This window comes from Nomascus leucogenys, chromosome 4 (assembly GCF_006542625.1).
Source record: "Nomascus leucogenys isolate Asia chromosome 4, Asia_NLE_v1, whole genome shotgun sequence".
In the NCBI taxonomy this organism is placed as follows: domain Eukaryota; kingdom Metazoa; phylum Chordata; class Mammalia; order Primates; family Hylobatidae; genus Nomascus; species Nomascus leucogenys.
Window position 1 is genome coordinate 45044621 of NC_044384.1, and position 20345 is coordinate 45064965.

Consider the following 20345-nt stretch of genomic DNA (forward strand, 5'->3'; position numbering starts at 1 on the left):
CTTGACAACAAGTAGGCAAGGCTGGAAGGGAAGTTTAGTTTATGTGCTGCCTATTTTGGATAAGCTGGCTCATGAGAAATGGGAGGTTGTTTTGGGGGACTCTGAACACTCAAGGGTCATAGCAATAAAGGTAAAGGCTTGAGAGAAAGACAAATTGTATATGGAGAAAACTTGTCAAGAAGAAATCTTTAAATTTTATGACTTCAGTGTCTAGAGGGTACTAAGAAACAGAAAAAGAGAAGTAGAGGGGACAGAAAAAGCAGGAGACTATGTTAGGGTGATGACATAGAGAGAATTTCTGGGATGGAGATCCATGGTGTTAATATCTTAAAGAGACTGAGGAGCATGAGAAATGAAGAAGCAAGTGAAAACAGCGTGTCCATGATAACCTACGGTGGTGGGGTCATTCATGTCATTTTTCTGAATTTTTGAGATCGGTGTTCTTAAACTCATATTGTGCATTTCAAAATCATGCCCTAGGTTCCTTTCCAATCGCACATGTGCTGACTCCAGCCAACACTCTCAAGGATAGCCTGCCTTCAAATAATCCAACAGTACTTAGGCCAGGCACAGTGGCTTACGTGGTAATTCCAGCACTGTGGTAGGCCGAGGTGGATGATCACTTAAGATCAGAAGTTTGAGGCTAGCCTGGCCAAACATGGTGAAACCCAGGGCATCTCTACTAAAAAGACAAAAATTAGCCAGGTGTGGTGGTGCACCTGTAGTCCCAGCTACTCGAGAGGCTGAGTCACAAGAGTCACTTGAACCGGGAGGCAGAGGTTGCAGTGAGCCGAGATCGCACCACTGCACTCCAGCCTGGGTGACAGAGTGAAACTGTGTCTCAAAACAAAAGCAAAAACAAAAGCCAAAAACGGTATTTGTGAGTAGTTTCATTTGCCTCCTTTTGATTTCAGGTCCCATCTCTTCTGACAGGCCGGTGGCATCATTCTCATTTCTCCCCAAGAACTTCCTTACCTTGTTAGGCAGTCTTCAATGTTCTCAAAGTGTGTTTTCCAATCACTTCCCTTCCATTAAAACCTACCCATCCTGTGCCCAATCGGCTTTTAAACAAGCATTTATTCAGCATCTAAGGTGAATGGATTTGAAGGTACATGTCCTAGGTTTGTCCCTAAAAAGGAGTTCACAGCAGTGAGTGGTGTGGACATGTTCACAAGTAACTACCATACAAGGCTAAGTAAATGTGCTCTGAGAGTAAACAACAGAAAAGAAGGAGAGTTTAATTCCAAGAACAAACAATTTATTCTGTTAAAAGTCAGTCTGATTAACTTATTTGAGCCACTAAACTTATTTCATGGTTGAAAAAGCCAAGGTAAGGACTAGAGGGTTTTTCGTTTTTTGTGTTTTGTTTTTCTTTTCAGCTTTAATCCAAGGTACTAAGCAAACTGATAATTAGGGCATTATTGTGAAGAGAATTTTTGGTTAAGGGAGAACTTGAACAGAATTTCTTAAATCAAAGTAGGTGGTCACCCAATTTTTTTATATAAAGCTGTTTTTTTCTGTTTGTCTTTTAGTCTATGCTTCTCTTAATTTCATTTCTTTGCTGTTTCTTCCTGCTTCTGCTTATAGTAATGAGCTAAGAGTGAATGTTTAACACATATGTGCTGCAATCACCTGAATTTGCCAAACTTTCTTATCAATTTTTCTTACCAGTTGCTCTCTGTTCTTTACCTTTTCTAAGACCAAGACCTCCTCAACTTGCCTGACTTTAGATAGACTTCTTCCTTGCTCTAGGCTTCTGACCTCTGTTTTCTTACAGCATTTACTTTAGAAAACTTTTCATTGTAAATTCTTTCTCTACCTCTTTGGGATGTAAATATCTTGCCAAGTTTACAACCCAGGAATGTCTTTCTCAAGAACCTGGGTGCCAGCCCTTTGAAATATAATAATTGAAGGACTTATCACCTCTATCTCCAAGTCTTATCAGGAGGGTAGGAGCCTAACTTTTAAATGTGACAATTAGCAAACAGATGGCCTAATCACATTGACCAATCTCCTCCCTGAAGTCTTCCAGTATTTTTCCCCAGTGCTTAAAGTACCTCCTGCCTTTTGTTCCAGGGAAGTTGAGTTCCGTTTTTCTCCCCTGTTGCAATAGTCTTGGATAAAAGTCTTCCTTGCCTGTTTAACTCTGTCCATTACAACTTTTCTTTCACATTTGTATTTTCTAAAGCAAAGAATCTCATTGGCACTTTCTTTTGTTGTTTTTTCTTTAAATATTTCTATATAATACTTAGATGAGAAGATTTACAAGTCTAGTCCTTTTTTGCTCCCTGTCTAGAAAGCACAGATTCCTAGAAGTTACTTTTCGAATCTTGATGTCAGTCTTCTCTGATAACAGTTTCCTTTCCTTTCTTTGGTGTGCTGCACAGCGGGGATACCCATATATTTTTCAACCATTTAACACATTCTCAATGATATTACCTTTCTCTTTTGTATGACAGTCTACCTGTCAAAATTAATTGCTCCCTTTGAAACCAGCCAATTTTTTTATCCAGCAGAATCCTACTTATTGTGGATGTGTCCTACTTAGTGCTGATATAAATATGTTGCTCAAACTAATGAATTATTAAGGTCAGACATGTTTAGCTGTTTTTGTCAACATTTGAGTTGGAACACCCAGGGAGGAAAGATACATATTTGTTTGGCTTGTTTATCTACTCTGACCATTAATCACAAGAACTCATAGAACTAATAAAGCTGCAAGACATCACTGTGATGTTTCTATGAAAAGATAAAGTTATAATTTGGGAACCGAATGCACGATTTTCCTAAGTCTCTGTCACTTGAAGAAAAACTTAGAGTTTTCTTATTTCTATGTCTCTAAAAATCATATCAAGCTTTCTTTGAGTTGGGCAATTTTAATTCAATAGACATTTGCAACATATGTATTTGTCTGAGCCAGGCACTATACCAGGTTCAGAAAGCATTGGGATACTTATACTCAAAGAAGGATTTACAAAATCATTAAATAAGCATACTTTTATAGTTCTTACAGTGTGCTGTCTGATACAGTCTTTAGTGTTATAATGATAAGTTCAAAGATTTTTCCCCAGATTTTATTGCCTTTTTATGGTAAATATTTTTTTCTACTGTGTCTGAGAAGACATTGTCCCATGATATACTCTTGCCTTTTTAATATAAGAATGTGCTGTTGGAGGATACCTGTGCTGCTTTGGATTTTGTTTAGATGGACAGGTATTCACTAGACTCCTTGCTCTGTTGGATTTGTAACTGCACAAAGGTCACAATTCCAGGTGGAGACACAGTACCACACATGGGGTCTAGGAAGTTGGAAGGCCTGGCTGAAACTCTCCCGAACACTCTAAGCACATCTTTAAAAGTGGAAAAAGCAAGGAACACGACTGAGATTCCCCACATCAATTTTAATTTTCTTTCCTCCTTGTTAGTTCTAATGCTATCTTGGTACCACCAGATTATTGGGCAATGATAAAGGAAAATATGAATCTTATTATCTGGGACTTTCCTTTTTCTGTTCTGACCCTCATTCTTGCCAATCACTTCCAATCTTTAGTAGAAACCTAATTTTGTCTACTGCCTTCTTAGGGAAAAAGGCTTACCACTCACTCCTGCTCATCCTCATTCCGTATGCAGGAAGAAGAGATAAAAAGACATGAAGAGAACCACGCTTTTTCCTTTATAACATTCAACTTGAGATGTGTGGTTTTCCCCCTAATGTCAAGTTCTTTTTCTTTATGAATAAGAAAGATGGTCTACAAGGGAGATGCTACCAACCAATTACTTATACAGCAACTGTGCACTTACATAAACCAATAGCCTTTATTGAATAGATTCTTCATGGGAGTCAGTAACTTAGTTTGGTTTCCCTTGTGTAGCAGGTCACCTCTAAGCTCCTTTTATCTTTTATTTTCCTTAGTATTTTCTAAAAAAACCAGTTTGCAGAATAGATTCTCCTCTTCTACATGATGTCTGAATGACAGTTTATAGTTTGGTCCAGTAATTGTGCCTAACTTCTCCTTTCCACATAAACATACGATATCACTTTGCGGGGAAGAAAGTCAATAATTCATTTCACAAATTTTATCTAGTGCCTACAATATGCCAGCTGCTGTGACAGTTCAGGGGGATGAACACAGACTTTAAAGTTTAGTGGACTGTATTAATGTCAACACTAAATGGTGTTCATCAAGTGTCTGTGTATGTGCACATATGTGTGAATGTAAATATACAGATCTATAAACATTTTCTTCCACATAAAATATACAGTCTAATAACAAATCAGGATGAATTACTGACTAACTGAACTCTTACCAAGTAAGAAGTAAAAAAGGCCAAAATGTACACTTCATGAAAGGAACTTAGGATCCTAAGGAAAAGTACAAATATCATAAAGATAAGTGGTTATTTCTAGCCTTTCCATGAGTATTCAATGGAAACTATAGGGTGTTCCTTAAAAGATCATACTTACTCATCTCTGCAAACAGCTGTCTTCTTTCTGCCATGGTATTTCCTTTTTTCCCACTATCTTCAATCATTCTATGAGACAAAATAGTTACAATGCGTATTATCCTCACGCTATTGAGGCAAGAAGCCATTTCTCTGTAAATGTACTTGCTGTACTTGTGACACAAACATATAGAAAACCTACTTAAAACTGTTTGTTTAAAAAAGTACAGCTTTACTTTTACTAACCTAAATTGCTGTGCATATTTTTCCATATATATTATTGTTGTAGTTGTTGGAGGGGGTATAAAATTTTTATTGTCTAACTTAAAAATAACAACTGTAGCAAATGACCTTGTGCTATAACTAAATACAACCATCTACCATCTGTTAGGTGATTCGTTTCACATTCAGTTTCTCTTTCAATTTTAAGAATACCTGTGACTGGAGAACAGATATTGTGGATCCCATTCAACAGATGATGAAACCAAGAGTCTCATGGACTTGGTGAATGAAGGATGCAGACGTTTGGACTCTAAGACAAGTATGGCTTCCATCTCATCCTGTTGCCAGTTGTCCCTTATGCACTCAAAACCTCAATTTATAAACAGGTAATTTTCTAAATGTTCATTTCTAAGTTGAGTGTTTGGAACTTGCAACAGTTTCTGTATATAACAACTTCATGCAAGGTGGTTAGATTCAAATATCTTTCCTTAACCATACTATCGTCTGCAGTGGAACTATTTAAAATATACTATTAAAATGCCAACAGTTAAAACAGAGAATGAAAATATGACAGAAAAAATAAACTTCAGCTTGAGGAAAAAGAAAATAATGAGAAATTTAATGGATATGTTTAGTCATGTAGAGGGCTTTGGGCTAAATATCAAGAATTTTAGAGGCTGATGGATTTGACTTTTTATTACATATAATTAAACTTTCAAAAACCAAAGTTTCCTCTCATGTGCACGTATATAGATGCACACGTATGTCTACCACACTGACTTCTGCCTTCTCAGGCATAGTTAACAAAAGGTGTAGCTGCATGGGCTTTTTGCCTGTGCCTATGGCCCCTGCTCTTTCTCAAATCTAGGACTTTGTCCATGCTCTTTTTTGACAGGATTGTCCTCTCCCTATGCCAAGCTAACTTGCTGTCACCCTTCAAATCTCAGTTTGTCTATCTTCCTCTGAAATGTTCCCCAACTTTCTACAACTGCCTGGGTTTGGTGCCTGTCCTCTGCACCTCCACAGCACACAGTGCCTTTCAATTCTGAGCACTCACTCAACAAACAGCGTGTTCACCACAAAAAATAAGTTGGTGAGGTGATGGATATGTCAATTAGCTTGACTGACTCTTCCTACAATGTATACACGGATCAACACATTACATTGTACCCCATAAATATACACAATAATTATCTGCCAATTAAAAATAAATGAATGAAAACAAAACAAGACTTTACTGAGTGCCTTTCATACTCCAGGAAGCCTACTACACTTTTAGTGCCCCACAGTGATCAAGCCAGGATCACACTGTCCTATGAGCGCATCACAGTGATCAAGCCAGGACCACACTGTCCTCTGAGTGCACTACAGTGATCAAGCCACAGTGCTTGTCCTCAAGGTGCTTATACTGTAGTGGTAGAGATACAGAAGCATAAAAGCAATTAAGACACAATGAAGTAATTATAGCCATAGAAGTGGAAAGAAAGATGTGAACATGAGAGGGGTTGATTTCCTGAGGATAAATTTAACAAAACTACAGCAGAAGACTGCTCAAAAGGTAATGAGCTGTGTACAAAATGACTCACCTGAGGGTAAAATTTAAAAAAAAATTGGTGGTAAAAGTGATGTTTATCAGATTGGTCCAGTAGCCTGACCAGATGCTTTTATGGGTGAAGCACTATTTGCCCATTGCCAGGAAGGGAGGGAAGGACGTGGAGTAGCTTTGGTTTATGGAGTCCAGGGAAGAGTGTGCACACATTCACAATGGGTTAGATAATATACCAGGGACTACCCTAAATAACTATTGGGAAGGAGTAGAGTTATTAATGAAGCTTCATCAATTTGGTAACAATTTGTTGCTGAGCATGGTCAAATACTTTCTTTTTATAAGATTTCATATAAGCAGGTAAAATTGACATATAGATCTAGAAAAAAACACTCCCTTCCTAATTCATATAACCTCATCTCCTTTATTTCAGAAGAAGTGGGTAGATAATACCGACTTTCACAAAATAGTATGAATATAGCTTCCAATTTTTATTTCAAGGGCTGAGAAGTAGAGTTGAGGCAATAAGAGAGATAGAGGATAGAACAAGTTCTGTGTTCCTGGATCTGTGTGTTAGAATGAGATGAAAAGAATGATTAAAAATAAATCACAAAGGATGGTAGTCTAGGGAGCTCTAATAGAAAATATCAGAGGTAAAGACTGGCATCTGAACTTGCAGGCCTTGCTGCTTGTACTACCTGTTTTGTGGTGTTGTGACAACTCTATTCCTATTTAACATTTTGTCGGTTTCTCTGTAAGGTTTTGAGAGCACTAACCTCACATATCTTAATTATTCACAGTGCCCAGCAAAATCCAACCAACAAATGATATGGCCAGCTAGTATTTATTGAATAAATGAATGAAAGAGAAAAAAAAGAGGAAAGAGAGAAAACAGCAAAACAAGCTAAGTTTGGTTTCCATGAAATGAACTTTCAATTATATTTCCCAAATCTGACTTACAGAAGTGTGAAATTCAAATTGTACTAGTTTCAGAGATTAATTATTTGAAATGACAGAAAATAATTTACATTGTTTATAATCTAGGACCATACATTTTAAAGCAAAATCAAGTCTTATGAAGAAGTTGAAAAAGATGCAAAGTACACTGATGTCAACTTTTGTTCTATTCCTCATTTTTTTTGATTAATTAACTTGTAAAAGAACCATCATTAGTTACACAATAGGTATTAATTCTCACTTCTAGGTCAAATGTGTACCTTGGAAGAGATAGAAAAATCTCTGTGGTATGAAATAATAGAAGGCAAAGAATATAATTATAAATATAAGAGAAAAATAACACACTTCTCATTTTATCCCCAGAGTTTTCTGGAAAGTAGTGTAGTCAGATAAAATTGAGAATACTCACCTATTACCCATTGATCATAGTCATAATAGTAAAAACTGGAGGCCTGCTAGATTACACTTTACACTGATTCAATAGAGGGACTCTCGGACAAAGTAAGCTCATGAGTTCAACAGGCAGGGAATGCCACTGTGGGCTCCTTGGTTTCCAATTTAACTCTGATCAATGAGATCTGAGACAATGCCTGACTACATTCTCACTGCCTTCAAAAGAGAGAAGAGCATGTCTTTCTGTAGGGAAAGGAGCAGGTGCTTTTACAGAGAGCAGTTTTGTTTCTTTTTTTTTTTTTTTTTTTTTTTTTTTTTTTGGAGACGGAGTCTCGCTCTGTCGCCCAGGCTGGAGTGCAGTGGCGCGATCTCGGCTCACTGCAAGCTCCGCCTCCCGGGTTCACGCCATTCTCCTGCCTCAGCCTCTCCGAGTAGCTGGGACTACAGGCGCCCGCCACCACGCCCGGCTAATTTTTGTATTTTTTTTAGTAGAGACGGGGTTTCACCGTGGTCTCGATCTCCTGACCTCATGATCCACCCGCCTCGGCCTCCCAAAGTGCTGGGATTACAAGCGTGAGCCACCGCGCCCGGCCTTTGTTTCTGAAATCAGAGAAATTGACAAGGAGCTCTGCTTTTCATGAATTTCAGTACAACAACAGCTGCCCAAAGTCATATGGAGGAGGTGAAGGGGAAAATAACCCATCTGTGATGACATTAACGTGTGCCACAGGGCACATGGCTCACCAATGAGCCCAATTTGGTCAGTTTCTGTTGCTCCTTCATGTACATAAGATGCTTACAACCTTAGATTTTACAAGAAGATTATATAAATGTCAAAAGAGTGAAAAGAACTAACAGCGATAAATAAGTGATGAGCCCTGTCAGATGTTTCCTTTACTAAAGCTCAGTCCCACAAATTATACAGGACATATGTTGTTTTCACTTATAAGAACCCATCCATTCATTTACTTACGCAATATTTATAAAGTAGCTATACTTTGTCAAACACACTGGTAGTTTCTTGAGACCAAAAGATTAATACAACATGATTCTTGTCTTCAAGAAGCTCACAACTTTGAAAGGGGAAACAAATTTTTCTAACAAATAATTAAAATTTGGAGTAATATGTACCATAATGAAAATATGTACTGTGAGATGTAGTAGTTTATTTCTGGGATGATCTGAAAGAGGATCAAATAAGGAGGGACTCTGAAACAGAATTTAAAAGGATAAATGGGAATTTTTCAGATGAAAAAGAGTGGAGGAAGGGCAAATAGAATCGTGAAGAAAAGCAGGGAGCTTTAAAACAGGTAAGGTGCATTTGGCAACAGGCAGTTGCTCAGTATTGCTGGGTGCAAGTGTGAGTGGAGACACTTCAGAGATTAACAGGCATCAAATCTGGAAAGCCATCCTTGTCATGTTTAGACAATAAAGGGCTTTCCAATTGACGCTAGATGCCATCAAAGGTTTAAGTAGGAAATTGATGTATAGAGATTCAGGTTTAGGAAACAACTCCAGCATGGTGAGTGGAAGGAAGACTGGGTAGGTAGGAGGGTAGGGGTGGGAACACACGACTAAGGGAAGAGTCCAGTGAATTGGATACTTCTGTGCTTCAGGAGTGAGACCCATGTGTTGCATTAAAGCATTGATTTGAGAGAGATTTAGAAGACACATTTGATAGGACTTGGCGACTACCAGACCACACAGAGAATGGCAGACGAGAGGACCTCAGCTTTTTCCCTCCCATATTAGGAAATAATCTTTTGGCCCCATGGCATTAATGAATTTGTAGGAGGTGAAGTCACCAAGTCACCCTTCTTCAGAATGGTCATTAAAAGAGTGTTGCACCGCTGGACAGGGATGGCTTCAACTCTTTGCCCCCATGTATGGGGAAGGATGAAATAACAGTAAAACAGTTTGGGAACCAGCAAGAAATAAAGAATAAATCCAAAGGTAGGGCATAGAGTATTAGAAGAAATGTGAACTATATTTTGGCATAGTGAAATGAATTCACATTGAAATATCACATCCTCAAGTTACTTCCTTCATGGCACACCTTTCATCCAACACCATCCATAATAAATACACATTACTATTACACACGATATATAAGAAATTTTAAAGGCAGAAGCTGAAACTAATGGTGCCTTACATTTGTATAACTTATTAAAGGTTATAAAATACTTTTCCCTGTAACTTTGTGAGGAAGTCAAAAAGATATTACATTCCCAAGTTATAGCTAAGGAACTTAAGACTCAAGAAGGTAAAGTGGCTGCCTAAAAACCATAAGGTATTTTCTGGCATGACAAGACATTGAATTCTCTTTTTTCTGTTAATTATTAAATCCCTAAGCTAGTATAGATTCCATTCACCAGTAATCTTATTCCAGATGCTACTGTTCAATGAAAATTAAGATTTTCTGAAATTGGTAAACTGAAAAAAGTAAATGGGACTTGGCGATTAACATGCCAAAAGGAGGATGGAGAAGGGTCACAGCTCTCTCAAACTTCACTGGGAAATTCCTTTGTGTATTATTTCTTAATGGAATCCTCCTATTTTAGGACATTGTTACACTGGAAATAATCAGGGAGATTAAAAGAATTCCCAGTGTCCAGATTTATGTAAACCAGACACATAGAAACACACCAAGTCACACACTGATTCACAGTCTTGCGATTAAAATCCACAAAAGCAGGACAATGTTTTTGGAAACGTCTGGCTCTGCTTTGTTTTGTTCCACTTTAGCAAACACTTAAGCAGACTTTGGGTTTAATATGATGACAGCATTACCACGCTTTATTTTCCTACATTTTGCTCCAGGTGAGTGAAAAGAAAATGCTGGGTTCAGCAATCCCCAACTGCTGCACTCCCTGAAGTTAATAACCACAATGAAGGCCATTTCAAGATCCTTTCCTCCTTTAATTGATTTATTGGTGGCATATAAATGCCTGTTTCCATTTCTGTTAATGAGGAAGGCCTTTGATATTACTTTCTCAGATTTACATTATAGTCCTAATCTTTGGCAATATAATAAAAAAGTATTCAGAGCTCTTTCCTGAGGCAAAATATAATTGCATTTGCTTTCACTTCCTAGTCCTTTATCTAGATGAGCCCATGACAGTACAAAAATGCTGTTACTAAAATACAAGGTTATAATGAGTTTCTGACTTTGTCTATTACTTTCAATATCATCTTCTACTCTTGGAACTGGTATCTTATTTATTATTATTATTATTGTTATTTTTTTTTGGAGAGAGGTGCATGAGCTCACTACTTTAGTGTAGTGACCAGGTAGATGGGTTATCCGGGATTTGGTTTCCCTTATCAAGTGTCCAGCATAGTAGTTCTCGGCTATGACTGCCTCTCACACTAGCCTGGAGACCTAATCAAAAATGCAAATACCTGGACCTACTGAACCTGGAGTTGGACCTGAGCATTTATACTAAGAGCTTCTTGAATGAGGGAACGTTAAAAACATTCCCCCTGAGAACTGAAACTAAACAAAGGATGCCCACTTTCACCACTTCTATTCAACATAGTACTGGAAGTCCTGGCCAGAGCAATCAGACAAGAGAAATAAATAAAGAGCATACAAATTGGAAAAGAAGAAATCAAACCGTTGCTCTTCCCTGATGATGTGACTGCACACCCAGGAGGCCCTAAAGACTAGTCCAAAAAGCTCCTAGATCTGATAAATAAATTCAGTAAGGTCTTAGGATACAAAATCAATGTACACAAATCAGTAGCATTGATATACACCAACAATGACCAAGCTGAGAACCAAATCCAGAACTCAATCCCTCTTACAACAGCTGCAAATAAAATAAAATAAAACGAAATAAAATACTTATGGATATACTAAACCAAAGAAATAAAAAATATCTGCAAGGAAAACTATAAAACACTGCTGAAAGAAATCACAGATGACACAAACAAATAGAAACACACCCCACACTCATGGATGGGTAGAATCAATATTGTGAAAATGACCATTGTGCCCAAAGAAATCCACAGATTCAATGCAATTTCCATCAAAATACCATCATTGTTCTTTGCATAACTAGAAAATAAATCCTAAAATTTAGGAACCAAAAAAGAGCCCACATAGCCAAAGCAATACTAAGCAAAAAGAACAAATGAGGTATCACATTACCTGACCTCAAATTAAACTACAAGACTATCATTACCAAACAGTATGTTACTGGTATAAAAATAAGAGTGTAGCCCACAGGAACAGAATACAGAACTCAGAAATGAAGCCAAATACTTATAGCCAACGGATCTTCAACAAAGCATACAAAACATAAATTAGGGAAAGGACACTCTATTTAATACGTGGTGTTGGAAAAACTGGCAAGCCACATGTAGAAGAATGAAACTGCATTCTCATCTCTGACCTTATTAAAAAATCAACTCAATATGGATCAAAGACTTATCTCTAAGACCTGAAACCATAAAACTTCTAGAAGATAACATTGGAAAAACTCTTCTAGACATTAACCTAGGCAAATAATTTATAATTAAGGCCCAAAAGCAAATGCAACAAAAACAAAAATAAATAAATGAGGCCTAATTAAACTAGAAAGCTTCACACAGCAAAAGAAATAATCAGCACAATAAACAGACAACTGACATAGTGGGAGAAAATCTTCTCAAACTATGCATCTGACAAAGGACTAATATCCGGAATCTACAAGGATCTCAAACAAATCAGCAAGAAAATAACAACTAATCCCATCAAAAAGTAGGCAAAGAATAGGAATAGACAATTCTCAAAAGAAGATATACAAATGGCCAACAAACATATGAAAGAATGCTCAATCACTAATTATCAGGGAAATGCAAATGAAAACCATAATGAGATACCACCTTCTGCAAGAATGGCCATAATTAAAATGTCAAAAAATAATAGACATTGGTGTGGATGTGGTGAAAGGGAACAATTTTACACTGCTGCTGGGAAAGTAAACTAGTATAACTACTATGGAAAACACTATGAAGATCCCTTAAAGAAGTAAAAGTAGAACTACCATTTGATCCAGCAAACCCCAAAGGAAAAGAAGTCATTATATGAAAAAGACACAATTTGCAGCACAATTTGCAATTGCAAAGATATAGAACCAACCTAAGTATCCATCAACCAACAAGTGGATAAAGAAAATGTGGTATGCATATACACTATGGAATACTACTCGGCCATAAAAAAAACGAAATAATGTCTTTTGGAGCAACATGGATGGAGCTGGAGGCCATTATTCTTAGTGAAGTAACTTAGGAATGGAAAACCAATTATTGTATATCCACACTTACAAGCGGGAGCTAAGCCATGAGGATGCAAAGGCATAAGAACGACATTATGGACTTCAGGGACTCAGAGGAGAAGGATGGTAGGGAGGTGAGGGATAAATGACTACATATTGGGTACAGTGTTTGCTGCTCAGGTGACGGGTGCATCAGGTCTCAGAAATCATCACTAAAAAACTTATCCATGTAACCAAAAACCACCTATAGCCCCCACAACTATTGAAATAAAAAATTTTTTTAAAAATAAAAGTACTCTAAGTGCATCAGATATATGGCTGGGGTTGAGTGGAAATATGATGCTAGTTGAGTTTGAACATGAACTTACTTGTACAACATTAGGTTGGAATTCTTATGCGCTTTGCAATATGTTTCTATAACTTAAGACCCACTTTAAAATTTACTTTGAGCCAAGGGAGAAGATATTTATTTCTTTTACAGGAATATAAGTATACATAAACATATACATACATTGATATGGGTATCTAATGAGGCAAACTTTAAGAAACAGAATAATGCCATTTAAAAAATGACAGAACCATTTTTATTCTCTAAAGAACTACTCTTAGTGGTTCTTTCAAGTCAGGAAGAAACCTCTTGTTCTGGGTAAGAGTGTACAAGTTGCTTAAGGACATTTGGTTTTGTTTGGTTTCATTTGATGTCATTTGGCTTGGAAAGAGGCTAGGTACTTCTGCTCAATAGCAGCTGGTATCACACCACACCTTCCCCTTACTATGAGGAAAGACTGCAGAGCCAGGCTGGGAGCAGATTGGCATGGGTAGAAAGGAACTTTTTGGAAGGATGATGATCCAAATTCAGACTCTGTCATGCATGTGAGGTTCAAAGTTATTAGAGTGTCTCAGAGGGAATGGGGAGCCCTGCCAAAGATTGGGCTTGATCAGAAGGACCTCCAGAGTCCCTGTGGGGAGACTATCATAGGTGGGGTCAGCTGTACTGCTGCCTTTAGAACTGCACCAGGACCTCAGATTTTTTTCAGGGAATCATGTTTTATTCAGTATGATGTATCTTGGGAGAATGACTGTGTACATGTGTGCATCTGTATTTCTCACTAGCAATAATATTATACACATAGGCCCACTTTGTCATAGGGGAATGATGGCTGAGCCTCACATTGGAGAGAGAGGCTTTCTTGTCTTCCTGCTGTGGTAGCCAAGTCCTTAAGTCTTGTGGAAAGGGTTTTAGGAAGTGACTGCCTTCTGATCATTTGGGACTTTCTCAATTCAGTGTAGGACATTACTATTCATAAAAATATGTCTGTTTCTTTTTCTTACCTATTAAAGAAATAAAAACAAATAATCTGCAGGAATAGGTATAAATGAAAAAAAAATAATTGAAAAGCCCCGCCCCACCCCAAAATTAGAAGACTGTTTTTTTATTAACCTTGCAATAAGACAACCTTGAATTTTGTAATTGAATTTTTGAGCTTCTCTTATCAGAGTGGGGAGTATATTGTATATATGCATAAACATTTATAAAAGTAAAATATTTTGGAGTACTTTTAAAAATGTAATTCCAAAATTTTTTCAAGTGACTGAGCTAAACTCGGCATCCCAACAAAGAGGCTGCAACAGGACAAGGAGGTATTTAACTGGCTAAGTGGTGTGACGCTGCCCTGTCTATATTTTAAAGATTTTAAACCATTTAATGAGCTGATGAAGGTACAGACCCCACCAAAATGTTCATGTCTATATACACACACAACTAAAGGAATTACAGTTCTTGCATGGGCTGGTTTAGGAGAAGAAAGTCAGGATTTGGTGAAAATCAAAGGTAGTTTTATTTTATGGGGAGTGCCAACTATTAGTGAAATGGCAGCAGCCAATTACAGTGGACACATCTACAGAGCAACTGCCCATGGGACAGGGCAAGAAGGTTGCCGGCGACCTGCAAAGGCTAAGGTGGAACAGTGATGGTGGGAGAAGACAGTGATGCACTCCTCATGCGCTAGGAACCAGGGTACCTGGATACACAACCCAATAATCCTGGTCAAGCAGAAATTCGCATCCTGAAAATCCCAAGTGTTTTAGGACATTATTGGCATGACTCTTGGTGCTTAAATAATTCTAAACCATTGTTTGTTTTGAAGATCTTAGAAAGAGTAGTAGAAAGAAATAGATCCTTCCTCATCCGATTCTAACATGCTGAGGAAAAATACTGGGGCTGCTACTGGCCATGGGCTAATTGTGATCTGGGCTTCTGAAATTATGATTTCCATAGGAGAGTTGGGGAGAAGAGAGTGAGAGTAAAAGTGTAGCATTGAACTAGATGTAGGCTAAGGAGGCTTGTATGCTTTAACATTTTCTTTCTTTTTTTTTAGGGCTGAGTTTGGAGAGTTGGGAAGGGGAGAGGCAGGAGAATATATTGTTTTCTGCAATAGGACAAAAAATCAGACTTCTGGGAGAAGAAATAATGATAAATAATAACAGTAATAGCCACGACACTATTTAAAACAATTATCATCTTAAAAAGCTTACTATGTTCCGAGTACTATGCAGGCCCCTTCTCACTGTGTTCTTGTGAGAACACCATAATGTTGGTATTGTTAGTCTCATTTTACCAATGTGAAAACCGAGATTCAGAGACAAAGATGTTGCTGACGTTGCTTAAGTGGACAATTTAAGGTTTAAGACTAGACGTGTCTGACTACAGATCCCACTGAACTTCTTAATGAGGACCAAAATGGAATTGTATGAAAAAAGACTCAAAGGAACTGCCCTGTTTTTCCCGAGAGTACTGGTGGTGGGGCACTGCCCACACAGACACACACGGACATAGGCTAAAGCATAACTGAAGACATGTGTGAGTGAATTCCAGAGGGGAGCTGGGCAGGATGGAGTTCACGGGTTGTGCAATGGCCCACTTTTGCCAAGGAAAGAGACCTGTGAGACATAAGTGCCTATCTCCTCAGCATTCCTCCCATTTTCTTCCACCTCTCTTCTTCTTTCCATCTTATTCTCTCATTCTCTGCTCCAACTTTCCCTCCCTGCTCTTTGTTTTCCTTTCCTTAATTCTGTTCCTTTATTCACCTTCTTCATTTCTATGTGTGTTATAGGGAATGTGACTAAAACCAACAAGCTAGACGGAAAACTAAATCCAACAAGGTAGACAGAAACCCTCATGATATTTTTTTTTCCTGGTCAAGAAAGACCAGGAAATTATAGTGGGAAAAGAAATACCAAGAGAGTTCCTAACAGTCATGATATCCGTGATGTGTGAATCCAACAGTGGCATGGTGCTTTATACCACTGTATACTCAGAGCACAGAGCTGCTTTTGCATAGGCATGAAGATTCTTGAATGAATCAGTGAGGATGCAGGGGGTTGCCATTTATTTGGGGTGATTTTTAGTGAAACTAGAAAATTCTCTTTAACATGAAACCTCTCATTTACTATGTGTCATTGAGATGTATCTTGAAATTTCACCATGGGAAGTTTATTTTATGTCCTTAATAAAGCAAATTTCCTTGGGAAAATCAGAATTAGTATATTTAATTTGGTTGCCTTCTTCTTCATACCTGCTTGAGATAAACACAGTGAAGAGGTGGCAATTTCGGTTCACTGGGAACAGGAAATAATAATGGCTCTTGTGTGCTTTCTGAGGAGTCTAGCTCTGGATGATACTCTCCAGAGGCCACATGAGGAAAGCATCTTTTGAGATAAGGAAGATGAGAGGGTCAATGGCAGATGAGGGCTAAGATGGGTGGGAGGGAGGATGTCAATATGACCATCACTGTGTATCTACAGATTTAAGACCAATAGCAAAACTTAAGAGCACAGGGTTCCAAAGACAGTACAAGGAGGATAGGAAAAGATGATAGAGTATGTCTACTAAAAATTTCTTTTAAATCCCCTTCCTCGCTACTGATTCTACTATATGTTTCTGCAAAATTATTTGTGCCAAAAATATTTTTTAAAAGTATCAAAAATTCTAGGTTGCAGAAGGAGCTATTTTGATTTTTAATAAACATGCATTTACAATGAGAACATAAGAGAACCTACATTTAACAAGTTTACAATCTAGTTTTATCTATCAGTAACGTGGAATAGAGATTAATTCATAGCTAAATATTAAATTAATTAATATTATTCTATTTTCCTTCCTCCACTTAAATTCTTTCTGTGGTGGATATCCTAGGCTGATATAATATAAAACAACTTAGAAAACAGCAATATTTAGAAACAACTTAGAAAACAACATTGTAGGGACTCTGATGATTGTTATACAATGAAAACACAGCCAAGTAGATGGGGTTAATGAACATAGATGCCAAAACTAAATAGGCCACATAGAAAAGAAACAGGCGGGGGTATGAGCAGCCAAAAGTTATGGCTGCAAGATCTCCAGCAGTAAACAATGGCATTTTGCACACCACGGTTCCTTTCCCCAAGATCAGGGTTGACTGGCTATGACAGGAATACAGAATGGAAAGAGAAGAAACAGAGGCAGCCCTTATTTCTTGCCTCTGGATCTGTTCCTATAAATTATAAGGCTTTTAGTTATGTCCCTTCCATTGAAGAGAATTTTTTCTGAAATTAAGGGAAGACTGGGAGAATGTGTTTCTTAAGACAGCCATGGCTCTAATTTGGTGATTGCCAAGAATTTGAGTGAGGAAGAATAGCTGGTGGGAAGGCGCCTTCTTTTTCAGTCTTCCAGGCCTCCTTCATTGTCCCGGTGAGGCAGAGGCATGAATGCCTGGGTTATATAGCCGGAAGAGACCCTGAGATTCATTCATTGAATGTCATAACAATAACAATAAACATTTATTAAGTGCTTCCTCTTTGTGAGTAGGCTCTGTACTAAGCATTTCACATGAATTATTTTATTTATTTCTTATCCTAACTCTGAGAGAGGCCATACTATATTACCCTGTTTTTAAGAAGAGAAAACGAAGGCTGATGAAGTAGACAGGATAATGGGAATAGATAGATAATCTATCTATTATCTATCTATCTTGAGAGATAATAGAAGATAATCAGAGATGTCCACATCTTAACCCCCCAAATTTGTGAATATGTTATCTTGACAAAAGGGACTTTGTGGATACGATTAGGTTAAGGATCTTGAAATGGAGAGATTAACCTGAATTATCCTGGTGGGCCCAATGCAATTACTGGAGTCCTCATAAAGGGTTGAGAGAGGATTTGAAGATGGAGGCAGGACCCAAACCGAGGAATGCAGGTGGCCTCCAGAAGCTAGCAGTGGCAAGGAAATGGGCTCTCCTCTAGAGCTTCCAGAAGGAACGCAGCCCCTGCCAACACTCTAATTTGGCAGGTGGGTACAGTAAGACCCACTTCAGACTTCTGGATCTCAGAACAGTAAGAGAATACATTTGTGTTGTTTTAAGCCACTACATTTGTAGTTATTTGTTAGAGCAACAAGAGGAAACTAATACAACTGAGAAGGGTTAAGAAACTTTCACAAGATCACATTGCAGGTAGCCACAGAACCAGGATTTGTACTTAAGAAGTCTCTCCTAAGGCTTCCTAGCCATCAGGCTGCACTACCTCCCTATTCCTCCTTAGACTCCACTAGTTCCTAAATATCCTTTAGAGAGGCCTACTGTGATTCCTAATTTTAATTATTTAATTTTATCTTCAAGTTAGTTGGTGTTATTGTCCTCATTTTGTAGATGAGGAAACTCAGGCTTAGAGAACTGAAATTTAAAGAACTCAAATGTAAATAACTCAAATTTGAACCCACGTCAGTCTAACTGACCTTCGGTCCAACTTTTAGCCTCTTCATCATATTGCTATATACTAATATTTAACTAAGATTTATTATGTATCAGATATTACTCAATATTTAATAAATTGACTAATATCAGATAAGTACTAATATATTAACTAATATCAGATATAAATATTAGTGAATATTTATTGCATATCTGATAAATGCCAGCATAAAACAGAAACTCAAATTTGAGTACTTTGGATCTCAGTAATTCTTGAAGACATCTAGAGGGCTCACACAGGAGTCACTGTAGCAGCTATGCTCCAGGAATATTCTGCTCCAAAGGGTTGGTGATGAAATTCTTGAACATAAAGTTACCATTGACGTAAGCTTTTCAATCTCGAGTGTCCTGATGAGAATTAGCTAGGCTACACTCTGAAACCATTTAAGTGTCAATATATTTAGTTAGCTCTGATTGCTTAATTAATATGAACCAATTTAACCGAGGTAAATATAGCAAAGATTATTTTGAAGTTATTAAAATATCAGCCCACATATCTGGCTATCGTGATAGAAGAATCATTGCAACCCCAATACCACATATCAAGGACTGCCTGAATGGAAGGATACCCTGCTTATTCTAGTTCAAATATTATGAAACATAAAAGTAGCTAGCTAGCCAAAGGGTATGAAAATAAAGTGCATGCTCCTGGGAACTTTATGATCCCCAAAAGCCAGTACCTCAGTGAATTACATTAACCTAATTAAAATATCACATACTTTTATTATGTTATGTTATTCTTACCATAATATAAAGGACAAAGTGATATACAATACAATTATGTAGAAAATGGACCCGTGCAGAGAACCAGAATACAAAGTTAATTTTTGTATTATAATTCAACCAAGTTAGAGTTTGTAAATGGAGCAAATAAAAATACCCACACATACATCATGCTCCTCTGATTCATGATGCCCGTGCCTCAAATCACCTCCACTCCACAAACACACTGCTAGAAACAGTCACCAGGGTACAAAATAAGATTGTGGCACATGAACAAAATATTTGTAGCCAAAAAGCATTAACACTACTATGGACACCTTCTTTTCTTTTTTTTTTTTTTCTGTTTTTGAGACACAGTCTCACCCTGTCACCTAGGCTGCAGTGCAGAGGTGCGATTATAGCTCATTGCAGCCTTGACCTCCTGGGCTCAAATTATCCTCCCACTTCAGCCTCCCAAGTAATGAGGACCACAGGCGTGCACCATCATGCCCTAATTTTTATTTTTTAAAGTTTTTTCATAGAGACAAGGTCTCACTATGTCACCCAGGCTGGTCTCAAAACTCCTGGGATTGGGAGATCCTCCCACACTTTTGAGACCATAACAATCATGCTTGTGATGTGCCAGTATGTGTCCACTCTGCAGATCTCTAAATACTGAAAGCACATGTTCCAGATTCCAGCTTCAGTGTCTGCATTTATGGAAACAAGTGTCCCTCAACCCGGTGAGAACACAGCAAAAGGGCTAATAAGCAGAAGGCTAAGTGTCCCAGAGTGAACAAGCAGTTCCTTTTTAACAAAGCCTTTTTCCCAGGGGTACTCAAGCCATTTCCTGATGGTTCTGGGCACACAGACAAGCAGCCACCACTTCACTGTCCTTCAATGCACAGAGGCAATGATGCACTTAATAGCACCAGTGACTTCAAAGACTTAATGAGTCTAAACTACTACCTGGAAGTGATTAGACACTGAAAGAAATAACTACTAAAAAACTGTCCTATAAAGGCTAGC

The 20345-nt window shown here is 37.8% G+C and overlaps 1 protein-coding gene across 25 annotated transcripts in view; it reads right to left on the reverse strand.

The window, feature by feature from the left end:
* The window catches only part of DTNA (dystrobrevin alpha), a 393764-nt gene that overhangs the window by 131335 nt on the left and 242084 nt on the right, over nt 1-20345 (reverse strand). For 24 of the 25 annotated variants that reach the window (XM_030810583.1, XM_012506352.2, XM_030810579.1 and 21 more), the window contains one exon: nt 4466-4533. In XM_030810583.1, coding sequence (XP_030666443.1) covers nt 4466-4532 — 67 coding nt within the window. In that variant the 5' untranslated portion in view covers nt 4533. Of the gene's footprint in view, nt 1-3596; nt 3613-4465; nt 4534-20345 lie in introns of those variants that run through there. The other variant, XM_030810591.1, reaches the window with a different exon arrangement.